Below are 22,194 nucleotides of genomic sequence, written 5' to 3'. Positions count from 1 at the left end.
ACCAATTGGGATGCATGTCGTACCCTGCACAATTTTGGAGAATTGGCATCGGCTCTCTTTGTCAAGCGGGTCATCCAAGCTGTGGAAGGCAATTATGTGGGCCAAGGGATACTACTGGACAAAAAAGGTCTGCCAAGCCAATTATGTCCAAATTATCTTTGTCATTTCCTTTCGAGTTAGAGATTCAAGCATATTTGTAATTCAGATCATTTGAAAGGCAGAAATCAAACTCTTATTGGCAAGGAAAGAGCTCTCCCTTCAAAGAGGTCTTTCTTTCTCTGTCATAATAAGGAAAGAGCCCTCCCTTCGAAGTAGTCTTTCGTTTCACATTCATTGCTTGTGGTGGTTGACGTTGATTGTTTATGCAGGCTTGACATTTACAACGACATATGTCTGCATGCAAGTATGCATGATTATGTTGAAACAAGCATTAATATTTCTAAATGAAAAAGTAATGCTTGATTATGTTGAGAAAGACATCAATACATTTCATGGCCATTCCTCCCCTCTAGAAGTGTGGTCAAAATAAATAAATAAAATTCACTGAAAGAGAAGAGATGTCATAATCTTGCAACCATCTACATCTCAGCCACATAATTACATCCATCAGAAAATATAACTTGGTTATCAACTAGCATCGCAGGCACATAATACATCCATCAGAAAATATAATTTGGGTATGAACTCAAACAAATTAGCATATATTATATGGAAGCTTTCCATACTGGAACAACGGTATATCACGGTTAGGTAAAACAAAGTTTAACAAACTCAACCATTATTTTGAAAGGAAAATGGCAACTCACACAAAATAGCTTTAGCTAATTAAAGCGATAACACAATCTTGCAAATAAAATACATTGTGTATCCCAATGCATTAATTATATATCCAGAGGTTTACAGATATACTGCAAATGTTCAAAATATTCAGCAAATTCTAATTTCACGGTGACCTATATTCTGTACTTTCCATATTTGTCATGTCATCAAATTACCAATGTAGAATCTAATCTACATAACAATGTTATATATTTTAAACACGTTTAACTAAAACTATCAAGAGAACGGCCACAGAAAGCATCAAAGTGGCCTTTAAAGTCCTCTCCACGGGATCTCCATCCTTCTCAAAAAGGACTTTTTTGTCTGCCAATCCAAAAAATTGCTGAAGAACTTCTGTTATCTTCTCGAAGCATTCCATCACCTTCATCTTAGTAGTCTCAAAAGCCTGCATGAAAGGATTCTCCTGGTGACGAGGTGGCTTCTCTGTGTCCTTAGACAGCTCTGGTCGCATTGATTCACCTGCAATGCACAACCAATGATCATCTCCCTAAGTCAAGACTGAAGATCTAGGCAAGGCATGCATTTCAAAAAAGAGAATAATCTATACAGATGAATAAACACTCTTAAATGGGACTCCAAAATATTATGGCACTAACCTTTCTGGAGTGCTTCTCTGAATTCAATAACTTTCTCATTTTTGAGCAGAGCATCCCACATAGCTTTATCCGAGGCTAGTGAGATGACCATTCCCTGCATCAATAAATCATAATGAAATGAAATCAGCTAACCAACTAGAGTATACCTGACAATTCATTCAGCAGTGCTTTAATGTTGAACCTAGTGCCTCTATGGTATAGGTTTTCATACAAAGCTAATCCTAAATACCTTTATAGACAACCTATGAATAGAATTTTTTTATTACTGACAACTCCCAAAGGCCTCTGAATAGTATCCTCCAAAGGATCAAAATAATCGATGCACTAAGAGAGTTGCAATGGTGTAGTTCAAATATTGGAAATTCCAACATTTTCAGAATTGAAAGGAAAAACATGCCGTAGATGTCTCCAGGAAGTTCACTGATATTTGTTCACCGAAAAGGAAATAATGAAGCTTCAGAATCAACTACCTTTAAAAGAAAAACTGTAAACACCTTGGCAGTACTAAATTAGGCTGCAATTTCTTCAATAACAATTTAGAGGGTTGGAAATTATTGGAAAATAAAAAGGAACCAAAACCAAGGACGTTGCATATTTGGTTTATACAAAAAGTCAAAATCCACCAAGGATAACTGAGACGAAGTCAGACGATAAATTCGAAGAGAAAGTAAACCGCATGCATCTGTATAGATAAAAGCATCCAACACAGATTAGCTATTCTGCTACTATGCACCTCAAATAATCAAGGAGAGACCAAAATAGCAGATATGGTTTCGCTTACAAAAATTGAGAATGAACTATATGATTGGACAAAGATAAAATCCATTTGCATTAAAACAATCACAAACATCCATCATTTGAAATGGCAAAAATAATCATATTCTACAAGCCTGCCTCATATAAATCGGAAGGACTGAAAAAATGATATACTCATAGAGAGGAAGAAGACCATTTAGAACAAACCGGACTCAATGAGGAGCTGACGTGATTTAAGAGCTACAAGAGGATCCTCTGTTGAATGGAATATTTAGAATTCGAATTCTGCACAGCTTTGTAAGTTCTACTGTTTGGTTGTTCTCTGTTTTTTAAATTTTGGACTCCTAAACTTTCTCAACACTAATGACCATTTAACCAGCTGTTCAGTTTTCATTGACTGGCAATAACAAAACCTTTTCAAAACTAGGCATCAGTTCAAATGGAAGGAAAATTGCCATAGTTGAGTGTCTCAGGCAAGAAAATACAGATATTGCTACTGGAAAATTTATTATTCATGTCACAGAACTGAAAATGGATTTCATGGGTTTTTCTATAGATCATTCAGCAAGTAGGGACAACACATAAAAGACATGTAAGGTATACCTGGACAGCAGGATTGCTTTGAAGCATGTCAAATGCTTCACGAACATTGTCGTGTCCATCCTTATGCACAATTCTGTACTTTTCTTCATGCAATTCTTGCTCCATTTGGTTTGGGTAAACTAAGCTCCCATAGGATTTGTTCTCGGTCTCTTGCACGGTTGAAATTTCGACTGAATCAGAATTTTCATGTACTGAAGAGGACGATGATAATGTGCCAGAAACAGGGATGATGCCCCTGCAAACAAGGAGATCAATTAAAAAGTGTTGTACTAATGGATGTTCAAATGATCCTGCAAATCCAGTGTCCTAATAACTAGTCAATTGAAAACATAACATTTGAGAAAGCAACACAGATTATGAAATAATATTGAAGAACAATAGCTTCCAGTACAGCAAAAATAACATAAATTCATGTTCATAATTCTTCTATGCATATCAGATAATGTTTATGAAAAAATTAACAAATGTGTGCACTAACGATTTGAGTTAAGGCTTAAAGTCCACAAAAGAAAAAAAACAAAAACATTAGACAATAGACTTCCAAATAACACGGTTAAATGCAGCCCCATTCATTCAAAATAACATGTTGGTTGAAAGTGCAATCGAATAACTCTACATATTTGTAATCTAAATATTTAAGAATCACAAATTCATCATCTAATGCCCTATATCGACTACAATCCATGAAAAGAGTTTTATTATATTTGCAGGAAAATGAATGCCCATAGGTGAGGAAATCTCCAAATTCAAATTTCTTGCTACAGATTTCCTACTGAAGATGTTTTATATTTCAAGAGGAGGAACACTGGACCGTGGAAATAGCAAAAATGAAACAAAGGATATTATCCACAGTAAAACCATCTATTCAAAAATCCACTGAAGATCCTTCCACATAATTAGTGGTTTCATTTAGAGATGGTCAGTTCACTTTGTCACAATGAAGTCACAACTCCTAGGAGATATTAGCATTGTTCATCATTTTCTGCCTAATTTAATCAATCGGGTGGCACCTTTCTCCAAATCTGAAAAAATTGTTAAAATAAAAAATGGTTTACATTCTATGCTGTCACAACTAGAGAAATCAGACATAATGACAGATCCAAGCATGCCCTTTTTCTTCAAGAGATTGACCCCCACCATGGATTCTCACAAGGTTTTAGATGATGACTTGGGGCCCTTTACACTTTATGGAAGGCGCCCTCTACAGCTCAGGGAATCTCACAACCTACTGCTCCTGAATGGTCCGCTATGTTACCTGATTTTGGTGGTTTCACGTGTTCCTCCACGATGGCAAAGCTAGTGTGGCCAATCATGTCCTGGCCAATAAGCTGTTGCTCCCTCACATCCAGCACCTTTTGATCTCCCCCCTCCCTTTTGTAGACAGTGCACTCATTATCCTCTCCCTCTACACCTCCACCCCCCTACACCACTTCATTCTTGTGAAAATACTTTAATTGCAATTACTGGATATTATTCTCCTAATTGTTCGCAGTTCAATTGTTTACAGCAATTAACGAATATTTCACAATTGCAATCTTCACTGTTAAAACGTTGTGGAAAATAAAAACCAGGAACTGAGAAATAGATGCACACACAATAAAATCGACACAATAATTTTTGGACTGAAAGTCCCCGGAAAAACCCTGAAGGGAAAACCAGTGCAGCAAATGAGGGTTCACAGTAAAACCATCTATTCAAAAATGGAGAGACAATTTGGCTGCCTCACTGGCAATGCTACGGCAAATATCTAGCAAAATCTTTGGGAGATAATTTTCTCCCTCTGCAAATTAACTGGCCTCCCTCTAGCTTGCTCGCACTGCCTACTGGTTGCTCACACTAATGGCCTGCGCAAGTCTAGATAGCACCTAAAACTGCCTCGAATTGGGTTGTCTAGCCTCCCTCTGCCTCCGGAAATGATTCACACTGCCTTATGAGTGGTCTCCCAGCCTTCAACACCTAAATCGATATCTTTCCCGCAACTCACACTAGGGTTTCTAGCTCTCTCGCACTGCCTAGATGGATTTTCTGCAAAACAATTTGGCCTCCATCTTTCCTGCCTCTCCAACAATGGAAATATTTTGGGAAACTCCTCTGGAATTCTCCTCTACTGCTCCCTCAATCATTGATGCTCTACTTCTCTGGCTCGAACTCTCTTCCCTGTTGAATCTTTGCACTGGGTAGCTCAATCTGCCAAGGTAACTCGCTCCCCTCTTGTGTCTCTCTCCATGCCATCGACTTTCTCTTATAATCTCTCGCTAGAGCTTCAACGACCATGACTAGATCCTCATCAATGGCGAAAATCATCTCAAACTCTATCCATGTGAGTCTCTAGAGCTTTCTCGATCATCAATAATTGATCAATTTTCCTAAGTTAGACTTAGGCATTTTTAATTATTGATCAATTAATTTAATTAAGGCGCTTCACAAGCTTAGCACACGAAACCTTTTCTGGGTTTTGGACAAAGCAAGAAAATTTTAGCCATTTTTAAGTAGATCCATTTTATCCTATAATTTGGACAAAGCATGTTTTGAAAAAAATAGAAATTGGTGAATCTTTTTGGTGAAAAAAAAAAGGAAAATTATTCAAAGGGTGAAATTTAGCCCCTAAGACTTTTCTTGTCTGCCTCCCAAACCACCTATATGATGAGGAGTGCAAACTCCACCATAGACACCTTTGTTTATCCTTTTGGAACAATAACCTTTTTGTTCCCCGCCTTCAAAAATCTTATTGTTGTCTCATTCACAGTTAAAAAAGGAATCCTCCCCATAAGAAGATGTGAGCTTCAAGAAGCCCTCCTCCATTCACCTAAATATTTTTGGTGCACCTTTTTCCTTCAACAAATTGCTCTCTCGAATAACTTATATCCTTAGTGCATTTTCCTTCATGCTACCTCCCTTTATGATGTCCCTGTGTAGCCTACAATCCACATTGCTTCTCCTTTATCCTATTGTCCTATATTATCTCATTACAAAATTGAAAGGGCCATAAGGGTTACGAGTACCAGCAAGGCCATTGACAAGGAAAGCTTTCATGACAAATTCCTTAAAAGTTAAACATGATATTTACTTCATTTCCTTCCACAATGTTGATTTGTTTAATCATGTTTGTTCAAGTTTCTATCCATCTTGGTCCCACCATACCATCAACCCAATTTCCAAATCAAGCATCAGTTCAAATCCAAACAACTATTGGACCATCATAATCAGACACACCTCTAAGCTTTATGCTACAACCCTTCCTTTGTGGCTCAGATGAGCCCGAGTGGGGACACATAAGAGACAAAGCACATGCAAGTTTCTACCCAAGTAACCAGGCCATTGATCACATCTTCACGCTCTATAACATCATTGAGGTGGCTTGTCAACACTTTGAAAGTCTTTTGTTGTTTTGTGAACTTTTGAAAGGCGTTTAACTCAATCCCAACAAAGGCCTTGTTCCAAATGTTCAGTGACCCTTCCTTTGTGGCTCAGATGAGCCCAAGTGGGGACACATCAGAGACAAAGCACATGCAAGTTTCTCCCCAAGTAACTAGGCCATTGATCACATCTTCACGCTCTATAACATCATTGAGAAGGCTTGTCGACAGTTTGAAAGTCTTTTGTTGTTTTGTGAACTTTTGAAAGGCGTTTAACTCAATCCCAACAAAGGTCTTGTTCCAAATGTTCAGTGATATTGGCATTTTAAAGGCCTCTTGATTGCCATCATGAAAATCTATGAGTTAGTTCTTGGTCATCTCTAGGCTTCCCACTGCCTCTTTAATCTCATTAGAGGGGCATTGAGGTCATACAAGGGTACCCTCTCTCACCAACTCACTTTGGGAAAAAATCGGTAATAATTGGGAAAAAATCGTAAAATACAAAAATATTCATTTTTTTTCAATTTTTTTAATATCTAAACCATCTACAACATAAAATAAATACATTGACACATAAATATGATAAAAGAATAATATATAAGATGTTTAATATCATTTCTAGTGCTACATCACACATAACAGTGAATCATGTCCTGAATAGTAAGTCCTGACTCCTAAGTCCCAACTCAGCCTCAAAATATCAACAAAAAATATAATAATGTATCTCATATCATGAGTCATAATGTCATATACAATGAAATGAACCAAATAACTAAAGTCTAATACTACTGATTTCCTTTGCCCCTCTAGATGTAGATGTCGGTGGAGTTGACAGTAGACTCTGCTGTGCTCTAGACGCTGAAGAACTAGGAGCTACAAGAGGTAGACCACGTCCTCTACTGGTGACAGGGGTAGCTTGGGTCACCTCCTCCTCATAACAAAGAATAAAAATTTTAATTTTTTTTCCGCGATTTTTTGGATAAAAATCGCAATTTTTCGGAAAAAAATCGGCTATAAAAGAAAACCACGATTATTGCCCAATTTTATCTTTGTTTTGAAAAAATCGCGATAAAACGATATTATCGCGATTATTTGGCGATTAGTGCAACACTTTTCTAATAGTCTCCTCACCTAATGGGTTGTAGAGACAAACGGATGCCCTATCCAACTTTTGTGATCTTTGAAAATTAACAATTAACTTCAATAAAACTAAGGTTATGATCTTCAATGTGTCAAATCATGCTTTTTATCACTACCAATTCCACTTTCACTTCCACGGGAGGACAAGATCACCAAGGCCTAGACTTGCCTGAGGGTTCAATTCTCACCACCTCATTTCAATCTAAAATATGCTTTCCAATGTTAACAAGATATTGAGAGACAATATTTCCAAAGTCATTTCCAAGTTTGTCAAGTGCGAATTCAAATTCGAACCAAATGACTTAGCATGCACCCTCTCCCTCTTTAACTCAAAGGTGATGCACCCTCTCTAGCTTCTACACGGCACAATAAGGTGCTAATGAATTGTGCCAAGATCTTTTGTTGTAGAAAACTATCCAAGATACCGATGACCGTAACTAACTCTCACTCTTACCAAGGAAAGTGTTCTCCATCACACCAAGCTACTCTTTGAACAAATCAAATCCCCTTTAGTAAGCAGCTTAGTCAATATATAAATAATCTATTGATATGTCCAAACATACTCTAGACCAACTGCTCCCTTCTAAGCCTTGTCCTTGAGAAAATGGTACATGATGTCAATGTGTTTGGAGCAATATTGGCTACCATGTACTATGCTTCAACTGAACTCAACACTATTAAAGCCTGCTTCTTGTTGAACCAAGAAATCACTCCTAAACCCAAATTGAAACATCCTAGAGTACTCTTCCTACCACTTGCATCTCCTACATAATCAAAATCAACTTCCCATCTGTGGTGATCTAGGTTAATTCTGCCTTAGGGCTTTCAAGGTATTAGGGTTTTAACATAATTTTCGCACTCCACTTCAACGGTTAATTCCATAAAAATTAGTATTCTTCAATGAACAATACTAGTTCCCAATAGTGCCAAAAAACCAAATAAAACAGTGTAGCGTTCATTTCAATAAAATGAACAGAGTAGTATCAAACAATGCAGTAACCCATAACACACTGTACTGTCCAGTGAATCCACACAGCAATATAGTTCAAATTATAGACCAAAATTCCACTTTAATAATGTACTGATATCTTAATCAAAGATCCAGGTTCTACGATCTTGAAGAATTATCCCAACTAGATCCAATTATCAGAGTTAAATTCTTGAGGCAAGACCGCACTTGCCTAATCAAGTTTTATTGCCTCAGGACAATGACAGCTCCAACGTGCGTTCGATCTGCAATTAATCTACTCTAGAATCGCTACCAAGGAGGTCGGACTGCTTCAACGATCAATCAGTGCAGCTTCAGAGTTGCTTCATGCTGCAGCCACAGAGAATAGTCATTCTACAGTTAAGTCGGCTCCAGGAACATTAAACAAGTTAGATCGATTGATTTACAAAATGCACACAAATTTGTTCCACGCCACCACAAAGAATAGTTGACCAGAGCATGGACCCGCGAAATCACCCAATGCCCAGCACTACTCAGAAGATCGTTCTATGCAACCACAGACAATAGTCGCACGGTTTCAAGATTTGACCAAAATGTTGACCACAAAATCAACCGATATCAGTTTTAGAAGGGTTTTGATAAGTGTACTGCAGCTACCAATAACTCACACCACTTCAGATGCCTATCTCAGAAGGATCACAATCTACTCCAGCGAACTATGTTCAGACAAGTCACGCCACCCCAGAATAATGTTCAGTTTCTTTGTCTTCAGGAGATCTTGGCCAGTCCAGGTGACTCGCTACTTCAGGCCCAAAACCTGTGACTGCTTTCAATAATTCTGAACATGGAAACCCTACTACAGGGAAAACCCTAAACTGCTAACTCAAGCCTCAATGAAAAATGATGACTGTCAAAACCTGTGGCTGTTGTTCATTAATTCTGAATATGAAAAATCTGCTACAGGAAATCCCCTAAAGTGCTAACTACAAACTCAAGACATCCATGAATTTTCTGTCCATCTGACCTCTCTCTTATAGATATGAGAAGGGCATACTGGGGTTTACAAAGAATATATGAGAAACCTTTTTGGTAGCAATAAAAGCTTAATCTGTGTGGTTACAATGGTCCATAGGAAATACTAATTTCAATGAATAAAGGATTTGTGACTCAGATTCAACATTCGGACTGTAGATTTTGTAAACTTCTTGTAGTGACTCTTAATAGATGATTCAGAGTCCTTAACAATGGTAGACAAGTTTAGCAGGTTGAAGACAGTAAAAGAGATACATGCACCAACTTGGTTACTTCTTTCACTTTACCACTATGGTTTCTGATGTCCTGTCATAGAGGATTTCACGTCTATTTGGCTTTCATCCATAATGAAAATTTGAATATTTCTTGTATTCTCTCTCCTTGGTTGATTTCATCTAAATAATGGAAAGAGACAGGAAAGTCGTAGACAAACAGGAGACTGAATGCCAAGAAGCAGGCTCTTGGTAACTGTCAAGGGCATATGTGGCAACCTGGTGACCTGGCAATCACCGTAATGTCTTCTTGACTCCAGGATGGAATCTTGAAAAGGGCCGAAAGAATTCAAGGAAGGGTCCTCATTTTGAACAATGAAAGATTCTAAGAACGGTGATCATGAGAATCTTCAACAAAGGGACTGCCCCATAGACTGACAGATGGACAAGTCCAAATCACCAGGACATGTCCCCAGTGTAAATACACTATTTCAGGGCACCAAAAACTTGTGGCATTTGTAGAAAAAATTTACCAAACACTGAGCATCGAAAGGCTCAGAAAATTGATGCCTGTCTACAGTGGAAAACACTATCCTAGAGCTTGAATTGTGCACACAACAATCTCAAAATCTCAAAGAGAGTGCCACTGAGGGCATTGAAATTATCTCTGTATTCTAAGAACGTGGAGATGGGAATCTAAAACTGAGAGGAACTGTTCTGAACTAATGGAAGAGGAGGTTCAGAAGACCAAAGCCTGCCTGTAGAGGAACTACATTGTCCAGACTCCAGAGCCTGCACTGGCATATAAAATCTCATCGATGGGCAGAATTATAGTGATTTTGGAACAAGTATTCTAATAAGTAAAAGCTGCAACATTTGTCAAATTAACTGGGAGTTTTCCAGGTAAAACTGCTAGTATACCACATTCAAAACACCAGTTTGCCTAAGCATATTAATGTTGGACCTCATACCATACTCAGCAACAACTTTTGCAGATAGAAATCTACAGCTCCAAGGCATTCAAGAACCACATACTTCTGTTCTTAGCCACCAGAAAGGCTTTCCATGTTCCTTATGTTTAGCTTGTATGCCTAGACCAAACCCTAAATGCATACCTATTTAAACCAATACCAAATTGATGCATGGCCATGCTTTTATTGGAATAATTTGCAAAAAGACATCCTTTTATTTTAGGATTTTGCTTCTGATATGCTCATAAATGCAGCTAAAATCAGGTCTTCCAGGCAACGATGAAAACATGGGTGCCCAAAAGCTTTTCCCTTGGACAAATCCATGGGCGCTGAGAGGAAGAAAGATGCGAGGCTAGGGTTTGCAGAGGAAAACCAGGGTTGGGTACCATGGAGGGGCGAGAGGGGGGGAGCTGTACTCCCTCCTACAAGCAGGTAGTCTCCAACAGCTTCAAGAAACCACTGGAAGCTGAAACCGGGAGTTCAGGAAAAGGGAAACAGGAGAACAGAAACGCACAGGGGCAGGAAGGTAAGCAGGAAGAAGTCAGAAAAGAGAAGCGAATAGAGGGAGACAGTCAGAAAGCTAAGCACAGAAGTCGGGCAGGACCATGTAAACCTAGGGCGACCATCACACCCCGAGTGGTGTTAAGTGATCCAGCGCTACAGGCGCATAGGGAGCACATGGCGAATTATGCAGTGATATGTAAATTCATGGGGTTATGGCCTATGGAGAAAGATTTAAATGCTTGGATAAAGAATCAATGGAAACCTAAGGGAGACATAGATCTGCATCTTGGATCCAAGGGTTTTTTCACAGTCGTTTTTACAAACATAGAGGATAAAGACAGGGTGTTTGAAGGAAGACCGTACTTTTATGCTGTTGCAGGCCTCTATATGCGGCCATGGATGATGAATTTTGTCCTGGAAAGAGAGACATTTACTTCGGTTCCGGTATGGGTAAGACTCTATTCCCTTCCTCTGGATTATTGGCAGCCAAAATCATTAAAGCCATAGGAAATAAACTAGGGCATTTTTTCAAAATATCAGAGGCCACATTGCAAGGAAAATACACCTCCTTTGCACGTATATGCATAGAAATGGACCTTTCAGGAGCTCTACAGGATGAGATAATTCTAGAAGTATACGATGAAAAATGGGTGCAGGCGGTGGACTACGAGCATGTCCCTTTCCGATGACGCAAATGCCATGAACACGGACATCTCTTCAGAGATTGCCCTTTAAACAAAATCGAGAGCAATATTAAAGCCACCTTAGGGAAAGAAACGGAAAGTTTCACCAAAATGGGAGGTAAAGGTAGAGGAGGGAGAAAGTACCAGAAAAAATATAATGAGGAAAAGCAGCTTAATCTAAATAGGTTCAAGATTTTAGAAGAGGAAGAGGGGCACGATAAAGAGAACCAGGAAGTGGAGGATAGCCATGTAGAAAAGGAAAGGGAGGACAGCATGGACGATAGACCTGAAAACAGCAAACACAAGGAGGATCTACCGAGCACTATGGAAATTGACAGGGACCAAGAGAGGACCCCAAGCAAAGTGGGGACGGAGGATCATGAACTGCAAGATATTCTTGAAAGGGAACATCTCGATCTGGAAAAGTTCCTGGAGCAGGGACAAACCAAAGGAGTGGAGTCATTACCTCAAGAGGAATTTAACAGAGTGTAACAGTTATTCCTCTGGATAACTCAGGCAAAAGGTGCCGGCGTCAAAAGAAATTATGACAGTCAAGACAACGGAGAGGTTAAAATGATGGAGGCAACAATGGGACAAACTCCCAAGAACCCAAGTAGGAAAAGAGGAAGAAAAAGACAGAATGAGCTACTGATAGAGTGTGGGAAACTCATGATCAACTCAGGTAAGATGAAAGACCTAACTAGTTATTCATTTACAAATCTTTCTTCATGAAGCTTACAACATGGAATATTAGGGGTCTAGGAAGCAAAAGGAAACAAAGAAATCTCAGCAATACAATGAAAGAGGAAAAACCAGATATGATATTTATCCAAGAAACAAAATGTTCAATAGACAAAATAAGAGAAATACACAGCAAATGGCTGATTAAATATGAATATCTAGAAGTTAAAGCAGATAAATCAGCAAGAGGAATTCTCACACTTTGGAACCCTCAGAGAATAGGTATCCTAGATGCTGAAGCATCCAGGAACTATCTAACAGTGGTTATCCAACCTTTGGGGGACAAGGAAGTTTATTTAATCACAAATGTTTATGGTCCACAAAAGCCTGAAGATAAACTCAGGCTTCTTACCTCACTAGAGGAATTAAGAGAAAGACATTCAGGTATCCCCTGGATTCTGGGAGGGGACTTTAACATGATCAGATCTCTATCGGAAAAAAGGGTGGAACCAAATCACTTGGCAGAGATTCCATAGCTTTTTAGAATTTCATAAACAACATGAGGCTAGTAGATATAGAGACTAGTAATGGTATCTTCACCTGGAATAATAAAAGGGGAGGAGAGGCTCAAGTGGCCTCAAAACTAGACAGATTTATTATCTCGGAGGACCTCATCCTTACAGGCCTTGACTTGTCAGCTATGATACTCCCTTATGGTGGCTCGGATCACTGGCCTATTCAACTTGAAGCGTCCTTTATAGGAACTCCAAGAAACAGACCTTTCAGGTTTGAAAACATTTGGCTTACCCATCCTGACTTCATTAGCAATATTGAAAAATGGTGGACAGAGGATATGCAAGTTCAGGGCACTAAAATGTTCCTTCTGCAACAGAGATTGAAACACATCAAACTTAGGCTTAAAGATTGGAATAAGAATGAATTTCGCAACATCTTTGAAGCCAAAAAAGTAGTTGAGAGGAAGCTACAGGAAATTAATCAGAACCTCATCACAGAGGGCTTCAACGAGAGAAAGGAACAAGCTAACTATCATCAATAGGAATGGGAAGGATTATGCAAGCAAGAGGAGATATTATGGAAACAGAAATCGAGGGTACAATGGTTAAAAGAAGGAGAAAGGAATACAAGATTTTTTCATAAATCTACCATGGATCACAGGTCCCATAACAGGATCTCAAAAATCAAAGATTCGCAAGGAAATCAACTCAATACCCACAAAGAAATAGAAGCTTCTCTGGTTCAACATTTCAAAGGAATAGCAGAGGAACCTCTCATAGACAGATCACAATTCATCAATGACTTTACAAGGCATATTCCTAAGTTGGTGACAAGAGAAGACAATTATAATCTAAACAAGCCCGTGAATGAAGAGAAAGTTAGCGAAGTAGTCAAAGAGATGCAAAATGGGGAAGCGCCAGGTCCGGATGGTTTCAATGTTGACTTCTTCAAAGCATGTTGGGGTACTGTCAAGCAAGATATCTGCGATGTGGTGGAGGACTTAAGGAAAAACAAAACAGTTTTGAAGGCGCTCAACACCTCTTTCATATCCTTGATTCCAAAGCAGGATAATGCCATAACAGTAGACAGATTTAGACAAATAGCATTATGCAATGTGGTGTACAAAATCATCTCCAAAATAATTGCAAACAGGCTCAAGCCCCTTCTTCCAACTCTCGTGTCTGAGGAGCAAACTAGATATGTGGAAGGTAGGCAAATTCTTAACAACATCATTCAAGCTCACGAGGTGGTCACTCACTTAAGAGCAATAGGCAAGCAGGAATGATTATACATCTTGATCTAGAGAAGGCTTATGATAAACTAAGTTGAGCATACATCAGGGAATTTCTAATAGCATATGGCTTTGATCATAACTGGGTAAGATGGGTCATGGCCCTGGTAACCACATCCAGTTTTCCAATCCTGTTAAATGGTTCACCGTCCAAAACCTTTAAACCTTCAAGAGGACTCAGGCAAGGAGACCCACTCTCACCCTTCCTCTTTATTCTCATGATGGAAGGGCTAGGCAAAGCCATCAAATTTTCCAAAGCAGAAGGAAAAATCCAAGGTCTCAAACTCACCCTGAATGGAGATGCTCTGACCCATCAACAATTTGTGGACGATACCATGCTGCAAGGTATACCCACGATTAAAGAAGTTCTAGCCTATAAGCAAATCCTTATTGACTTTGCAAAGGTTGCGGCTACAGAGGTAAGCCTAACCAAATCAAAGACTTTCTTTTTTAATACTAACATTGCAATTCAGAGAAATATATCTAGAATTCTAGGCTTTCAAAGAAATATGCTACCCTCCAAATATTTGGGAGTACCACTAACAGACAAACCTCTGAGCAAAGCAATTTGGGAGCCTATTATTAATAAACTCCAAGACAAAATCCGAAAGTGGACAAACAGGTCTTTGAATTTAGCAGGGAGACTAGTGCTCACAAAAGCTATCCTCCAAATGATCCCCATCTTTATGTTTTCAGCCCTTCCAGCTCCTAAAGGAGTTATGCAACAATTCAGAAATATCCAAAGAGATTTTCTTTGGGGCAAAGGGGAAGAGAAAAGAAAATGGGCTTTAGTGGCCTAGGAAAAGATTTGTAAACCTAAGACACATGAAGGCTTGGGACTTGAGGACCCTGAAACACTAGACAAAGTTTTGGGGGAAAAACTATGGTGGAGATGGCTAAAAGAATCTACTTCCCCTTGGGCCAAAATTTGGAAACAGAAATATGCAAACAATTGGCAAGAAAGGGATCATATTAGAATGTCAGGGCTCATCAAAGGCTCCCACATTTGGAATAAAGCCTGGGAGAACAGAGCAATTGTGCGGAAAAACACTTTCTGGGAAATCAGAGATGGAAACCTTGCTTGGTTTTGGGAAGATAATTGGCAACAAGAACCTAAATTGTTTAGAGAAGAATTTGTCAATCTCAAGAACGATACTGACACCAAAGGGTTACTCAAGGTAAATGACTTTTGGGATCAGGATAGAAGAGAGGGAAAATGGAGAATATGGAAGAACCTGGTATACAGTGGTGACTCCTCGTTGAAGGCACAGGCAGAAGCTTAGCGGGGACTGTGACCATGAAAAAGGCTCCTTCTATAGTGAGATTTCAAATGCCGGAACCAAAATATGTAGTTGCCCTGGAGCATGTACTATCAACAGCCATCTTGGACCAGAGAAAGATTTTGATATCAGCATCTTCAGACCAACTAAGATGGGGCAAAAACAATGAAGGCAACTTTAACCTTAAAGGAGCCAAACGAATGTCCCTTGGGTTTGACTTTCCAAATCCTGATAGAGTATGGAAGGACCTATGGCAGAACCAAAGCTAGATGAAAATCAAACTCTTCACATGGTTAGTGCAACATAAAAAAAAAAATTGACTTGGGAAAACCTGAGGAAAAGAGGAGTATCTGATCCATCTAGATGCCAGCTATGTGAACTACAAGAAGAAACTATGGATCACCTACTCAACCTCTGCCCTTTCACATCCACCTTGTGGAATTGGGTAGCTTCTATATTCAGACAAACAGACAGGGACATGGGCAGCATTACTAGTACTCTGAAGCACTAGAGGAAAAATTTCTCTGATAATGAAATAATCAACACAGCTTGGGCTTTAGTCATAGGCTTTCTAATCTAGGATGTCTAGAAAGAACGCAAAACAGAATATTCACAACCAGGAAAGGTTCCTCCCAAAGTATCATGGCTCAGATTTTAAGACAGCTCAAGGAGACGGTAGGAACCCTCATAAAAGCCCCCCCTAAGAACCAGCTTAAAGATTCGGAGGTGTAGATACTATTGCATCTGGGTCTTCAAAGGCCTTTCTCCCAGGGCAAAAACAAGAATGTATGTCATACAACAGCGGATAAGGATTTCTGGCAACCTCCCCCTCATGGTTTCATGAAATGCAATATAGATGGGGCCTCAAAAGGAAACCCTGGCATGGCTGCTTATGGAGGAGTCATAAGAGATGAAAAGGGCTTCATAAAAACTATCTTTCACAGTCATCTCGGAAAAGCCACTAATAATATGGCAGAGCTCATGGCCCTTGATCATTGCTTAGAAATCTTGAGGGACTTAAATCTACATAATACCATAATTGAAGCTGATTCTGAATTGATTATCAATTCGGTCAAGAAAATTAGCTATGGCTCAACTCTAGACAAAGTTTCAAGACACTGGCGACTTCTGCCAGTCTATCAATGTATTCAATACCATTTGCAGAACATGAGGACCCTCAGTTTTACACATGTACGCCGAGTAGCCAACAAATTAGTGGATATCTTGGCTAATGAAGGTGTACTCTATTCTAAAAGTGATAAAAAATATGACTGGACAGAGATGCCCCAGGGAAGATTGAGAGAAGAATGTCTCAGACAAGCGACTTCGAATAGGGAGCTCTATCAAAGCAGGAGAAACAGGCAGGATGAGGACTAACAGAAACACAGGACCTTTAGTCTACATGGCGAGGCAGTTAATGAAAATAAGTGAACAGGATGTCAGGTACCCAGCAAATTTCTATCTTTGGTCTTTAGGCGGGAAAGTGAACCTAGTAATCTAAAAAGCCATGGTTCTCAGGCGGGATGCAATTTACAGGCATAATCTTCATATGAAAACGCAATATAATAAATATGGACTCTTAATTAGCAATTCCAGGAGTGTCGTTAACGCGTCCCGAATAGACAGAATATAAGCAATCCTAGAAATTTCGCGGGGCAAACAGCACAGAAGTTAACATGATAAACGAACCCAAAATACATATAAGTGGTGACTTTATAAGGCTTTGGGTCCATAAGGGAGGTTAAATCCTGAGTAGGTTTTTCATCAAGGCTGGAATCGCATTCTTATAGGGGATTTCGAGCGGACAACATGCATGAGGGTTATCCTCCCCGGCGGGCCCAAAATCTCTTAGATCAATAACTCATAAAACTTATCGCGCCTGATTTAAGGTTATCGGGTGTGCAATTTGGCTCTCCGAAATCGATTCCCGACCGTAAGATCTCAGGAGGCATATCGTATGGTTTGGGTGAGGGCTGGTATCATGGAGGTCACACGGCCCTCGGCCCGGATTGTGGGCCTTTGGCTCGTTTACCAAGGCTCATTGTGGCTCGAAAAATCTTTGGACCACATCGCCTTCTAGCATAATGTATATTATGTAACTTGTTTTTTAGGAAAAATGAATAGAAGGACCTACTCTTATTGCATCAAAAAAAAAAACATGGGTGCCCAATAATTATAGAGTTAACACATGCACCCTAAGCTTCACCAACTCAAAATAAAAAATAAATTGAAATCATATTCGAGGTGTGCTTTTTTAAAGGAGAATGTAGGAAAAAGCTCAGCAAAGGGCCTATACAGAGGACTGAGATGTAATATTTTAGGAGACAGAACGGATAATAGAAAAGGAAGGATATTTACAGATGTAGAGGCTATTCCAAGACACCAAAAGATAGGCGCCAGAATGGATGGAGGAATGCAAGAATACTGTCTCATTTTTCCAAAAGTATGTACCTCAGAGAATCTTGGTATTGCGTTCATGGTTGATCATGTGAGTAAGAGAAGGTTCTTTGGTTATCTATTTGCCATTTTTCTAGATTTTCTCTCCATTACAAATTCTCTAAACTTTGAGGGCATCCGGGATCAAAGTACAGAGCAAAATCTCTTCCTTGATTTTATTCTAAAACTCCCTAGGTGCAAGTTGACTAGTTCACAGAGTTGAATGGCTTGTACATACAATATGCAATTTGGATTGGCCTAATTATTTGTGGGAATCCTTGGGTATGCAACGCTGAGTGATGAAAACACGTTAGGCCTTGTTTCGTAATCACCACTCCAACACCAATTGTATAAGACCAAGTTTTGGTTGCTAGGACTTGGAAATTGTGATTTTGATTTTGAGCTAGAGAAACTCAGGGCCCCAATATAACTCCATAGTGTTACTTGGGAGCGGGAGCGAAAGCGGGGAGCGGGAGCAAAAATGGGTGCGGGAGCGACATTTTCAGAAGCTCCCGGTTTGGGAGCGAATCCCAGAGCGTTTTATATATATATATATATATATATATATATATATATATATATATATTTATATTTTTATGTCAACAAAAACATGTAGAATGATGAATTAGATATTTAGATAAAGAACAAACAAAACAAAAAAACACATAGATTGAACCATATAACAACAATCATCTAGAAGTTATAATCTTCATCAACCATGTCCACAAGTTAGTAACATAGTAACATACAACATATTGAGTCATGATTCATCAATCTTAAAGTTTCAAGCTTTCAAAATTCAATATATAACATTTATCATCATCGATCACCAAAGTTGTACTTGTAAGCTAAGTGTAACCATTACAACAAATAATATCTAACATGAAATGAAATGTTATAAAATTAAATGAAACAACTTTCAACTTTCATGAAGCATCATATTCATAATTCATTACTACTAAGTTATAATTGCCAACTTCAAACTTAAATTGTCATATATTGTTAAAAAAATATCATAATAAATATGAAAGAGTCAATAGTTATAAAAACTACTAGAAACTAGAAAAGACAAGTAAATCTATTATCTATTGCTTATGCTTGAGCCTCTTGCCACAACGAAAAATGTCTAATTTTTTAGTCTTGTTGGACAATCAGGATCTTTATCATTAGTATCACCCTCTAAGCATTAATATCCAGAGGTATCTTTGTCATTACCTCTGTATCTGTATAGGGATCTTTGTCATTAATATCACCCTCTAAGCATTAACATAAGATAGAAAAAGCATAGCATGTCAAGCCAAGATTTTGTTTGAGTGATGCGTACATTTTTAGGAGGGTCATGATAGAGGAGTTCGACAACCAATGTCACTAACATCAAGGTACATAAAGGGATTGTGCTCTTGATTAACTATGAGTTCCACACCCTAACACATGACAAAATTCAATGAAAACAATGCAATCCTAAAATCCTGAAAAACTGATAAGTCTGCAGGGTTTTTAATGCAATCTAAAATTCTACTTTTTGCATATGAAATCCAATGAGGTTGGAACCACTCTCAAACATCCTAAGTCATTTCATGGTAATGTTAAAAATTTAAGTAAAAGGATGAAAATGAAGATTAAAGAGAATGTCACTTTTACTTCTATGACTCCATACTAGTTAGGCTAGTTAGGAAGCCAAAAGAAATACTAATTCTGTTGAACTGAGGCACTCTGCAAATCACTTCCCAATGAAAAGAAGGTTTTTGTTGGGAGGGGGGAAGTAGTTCTAGCTTCTTGGTGATAGATCCCTATTAGGCTTTATACTATCACCCCAACACCATCAGTAGCATACAAAAATTTGGCTGCTGGGACTTGGAAATGGTGATTTTCATTTTGAATTAAAAATCGAGAATCAAATATAACTCCATGTTTGTTAGGCCCACAGAAGATGCCGTTGCAGTGACATGAGGCACTCTCCAAATCACCTCCCACAAAGGGTTGAGGGGAGAGTAGTTCTGCGTAATGAATCCTTAGGCCATCTACGATACTTGTGGCAACACCAATAGTAACAAACCAGGGTTTGACTACTGGGACTTAGAAATGGCGATTTTGATTTTGAATTGGAGAATGTCAGGGCTCAAATATAACGCCATGCTTATTGACCACCCATCAGACAGACTCTAAATCACCCCCTGCTAAAAACAAGCAGGGCGAGGAGGTTAATGGTTCGACTCCCCATGCCCTGATGTAGGCGCAGGAAAGAGATGTCGGATTAGGCAATCAACTGACCTTGTAGGGTCACATAAATATTGGAGTTCAATTAAACAAGGATTTGGGCTTTCCGGGATTCCCAATTTACACAATATTGGAAACTAAATTGGCATCTGGCCAGAACTCTCAAACTCAAGACCAGCTATCTGGGAACATGGGTTCTTAATTAAAATACTGAACCTCGAGGCATTTGGCAAGGCACCGACGTCATTAATACAAATATAACACATGGAGAGCATAATTCAACTTATTAATCCGAGAAAGGGCCAAAAACTAAAACTTAAACCCTTCTGCAGAAATTAAAGGAAGGAATTGATGAACTTACTGTGATAGGGCATCATGTAAATCGGACACGGCCTCCTTAACCTCCTCCTGAGTGGGCACTGATCCAAAAATGAGGCGATCTTGGATCACAGGATCAATGTCGTTGTGGTGCGGCTGGAATTCCCCTTCACCTCCAGTGAATTCCCAGTCATCGAGTTGCCAACTTGGCGCGCTGGGCACAGTTTGCTGAGTAGCAATTCCTCTTCCTTGGTGGCAAACACACGCTGAAGCTCTCACTTTGGCCACATTCCACGAACCACTCTTGCACGCTGAGCATGAAGCCTGCTGTGTCGCAGAGGCAGCCCCCGCGCCTACTCCGAGACCGCCCACGCCAATCACTCTGCCGACACTCCTGAGCATCGCCCCGCCTCCCATCTCTTCTTATTCCAATCTCAAAAAATACACCCTTGGCCTCTCTTAACCTGCCCAAACAAACTTAACCTGCCCAAACAAAGAGAGACGAGTTCTATGATTTGCAGATCTGTTCTCTTGACAGTTAAATCGACCAACCCTGAGTAAATAACCGAGGCTATTGGCAGCAATGTCAAATTTGCGAAAGAATATATATACACAAAACATAGATCAATTTTGCAGCCGAAAATATATGGATAAAAATGATTTCGATATATCCTCTGACAAAATGTGGATAGCGCTAACTTCGTGGCTAAGCAAAATGATGCCACGGTACAATCCAAAATTAATGTTATTATAAAATTTTGAATATTATAAATATATAAATGTTTTTTATCACCCAAAATTTAATGATATTTGGTGGGATAGTTAGTAATGATTTCGATATATCCTCTGACAAAATGTGGATATCGCTAACTTCGTGGCTAAGCAAAATGATGCCGCGGTACAATCCAAAATTAATGTTATTATAAAATTTTGAATACTATAAATATATAAATGTTTTTTATCACCCAAAATTTAATGATATTTAGTGGGATAGTTAGTAATCCGTAATCTTAAGTAGTATGGTTATTTTATGGTATTCTAAAAGAATGAAATGTTTATATATGTATAATTTGAGTAGGTTTAATGGTTAAGAATACGTGGGTTTTTGTTAAGAAGTTATATGTTTAAAATCACCAGGTAGAGTATGCATGTTTTTGTAGACTTGATAGTCAAATGGAGGTGGGTCCCTTGTCCCACAAACAAGGGGGTCTCATACACCAATTTGGTGTCTCCATTGGCTATTTTATGGAATCTTAAACGGAATGTTTAAAAATGCATTTTATAGTGGGAGAGTGAATTTTAAAAATGTATTTTATGGAATTGAATTTTTTAAATGCATTTTAGTTTGTAGATATTTGTTTTTTTATGGTATGCTTTTATTCATATATAATAAATTTGGAATTTAATATATAATGTGGATGGAATAGTTGTAAATTTCAAATAATTGTGTGGATATCTATGTTTATTTTGAAATAGCGTTTTCAGAATTTTAATTTATTTATCAATTATTATTAATCGGATGGTATGGATTTAACATCCACAAAATATTTTTAATAATAGTTAAAGATAAAGGGTTAAGATTTATTTTAAAAGTAGTCATGTCATTTTCACTTTTCAATTTAATTAAAAAAATATTATGTCAGCGTATTTTAAATTTGATTTCTATTCCATTTTTATGTATGACATTAAACACCTTTTGCTTATCATTATTTTTTTTTCCTTTTGTTATATATATAACTATGTGGTTAGCTCAATTGGTTAGTCCTTAATGTTAAAGCACCTCTCTTATTGAGAGGTCACAGGTTCAACTAGT

General features: G+C 38.5%; 1 protein-coding gene across 1 annotated transcript; it reads right to left on the bottom strand.

Annotated features, from left to right (window-relative positions):
- Positions 1 to 844: 844 nt before the first annotated feature.
- Positions 845 to 21,019, bottom strand: LOC149232753 (uncharacterized). Its single transcript, XM_089379499.1, has 4 exons — positions 20,425 to 21,019; positions 2,796 to 3,030; positions 1,437 to 1,530; positions 845 to 1,299 (listed from the first exon to the last, which is right to left on the bottom strand). The coding sequence occupies exons 1-4, from the start codon at positions 20,796 to 20,798 to the stop codon at positions 1,034 to 1,036; spliced, it is 969 nt and encodes a 322-aa protein (XP_089235625.1). The 5' UTR covers positions 20,799 to 21,019; the 3' UTR covers positions 845 to 1,033.
- Between the last annotated feature and the right edge of the window lie 1,175 nt (positions 21,020 to 22,194).

This window comes from Pinus tabuliformis, chromosome J (assembly GCF_031772625.1).
Source record: "Pinus tabuliformis cultivar Carrire ecotype Pingquan chromosome J, CPIR1, whole genome shotgun sequence".
Lineage (NCBI taxonomy): Eukaryota > Viridiplantae > Streptophyta > Pinopsida > Pinales > Pinaceae > Pinus > Pinus tabuliformis.
This window is presented reverse-complemented; position numbering and strand designations above follow the sequence as displayed.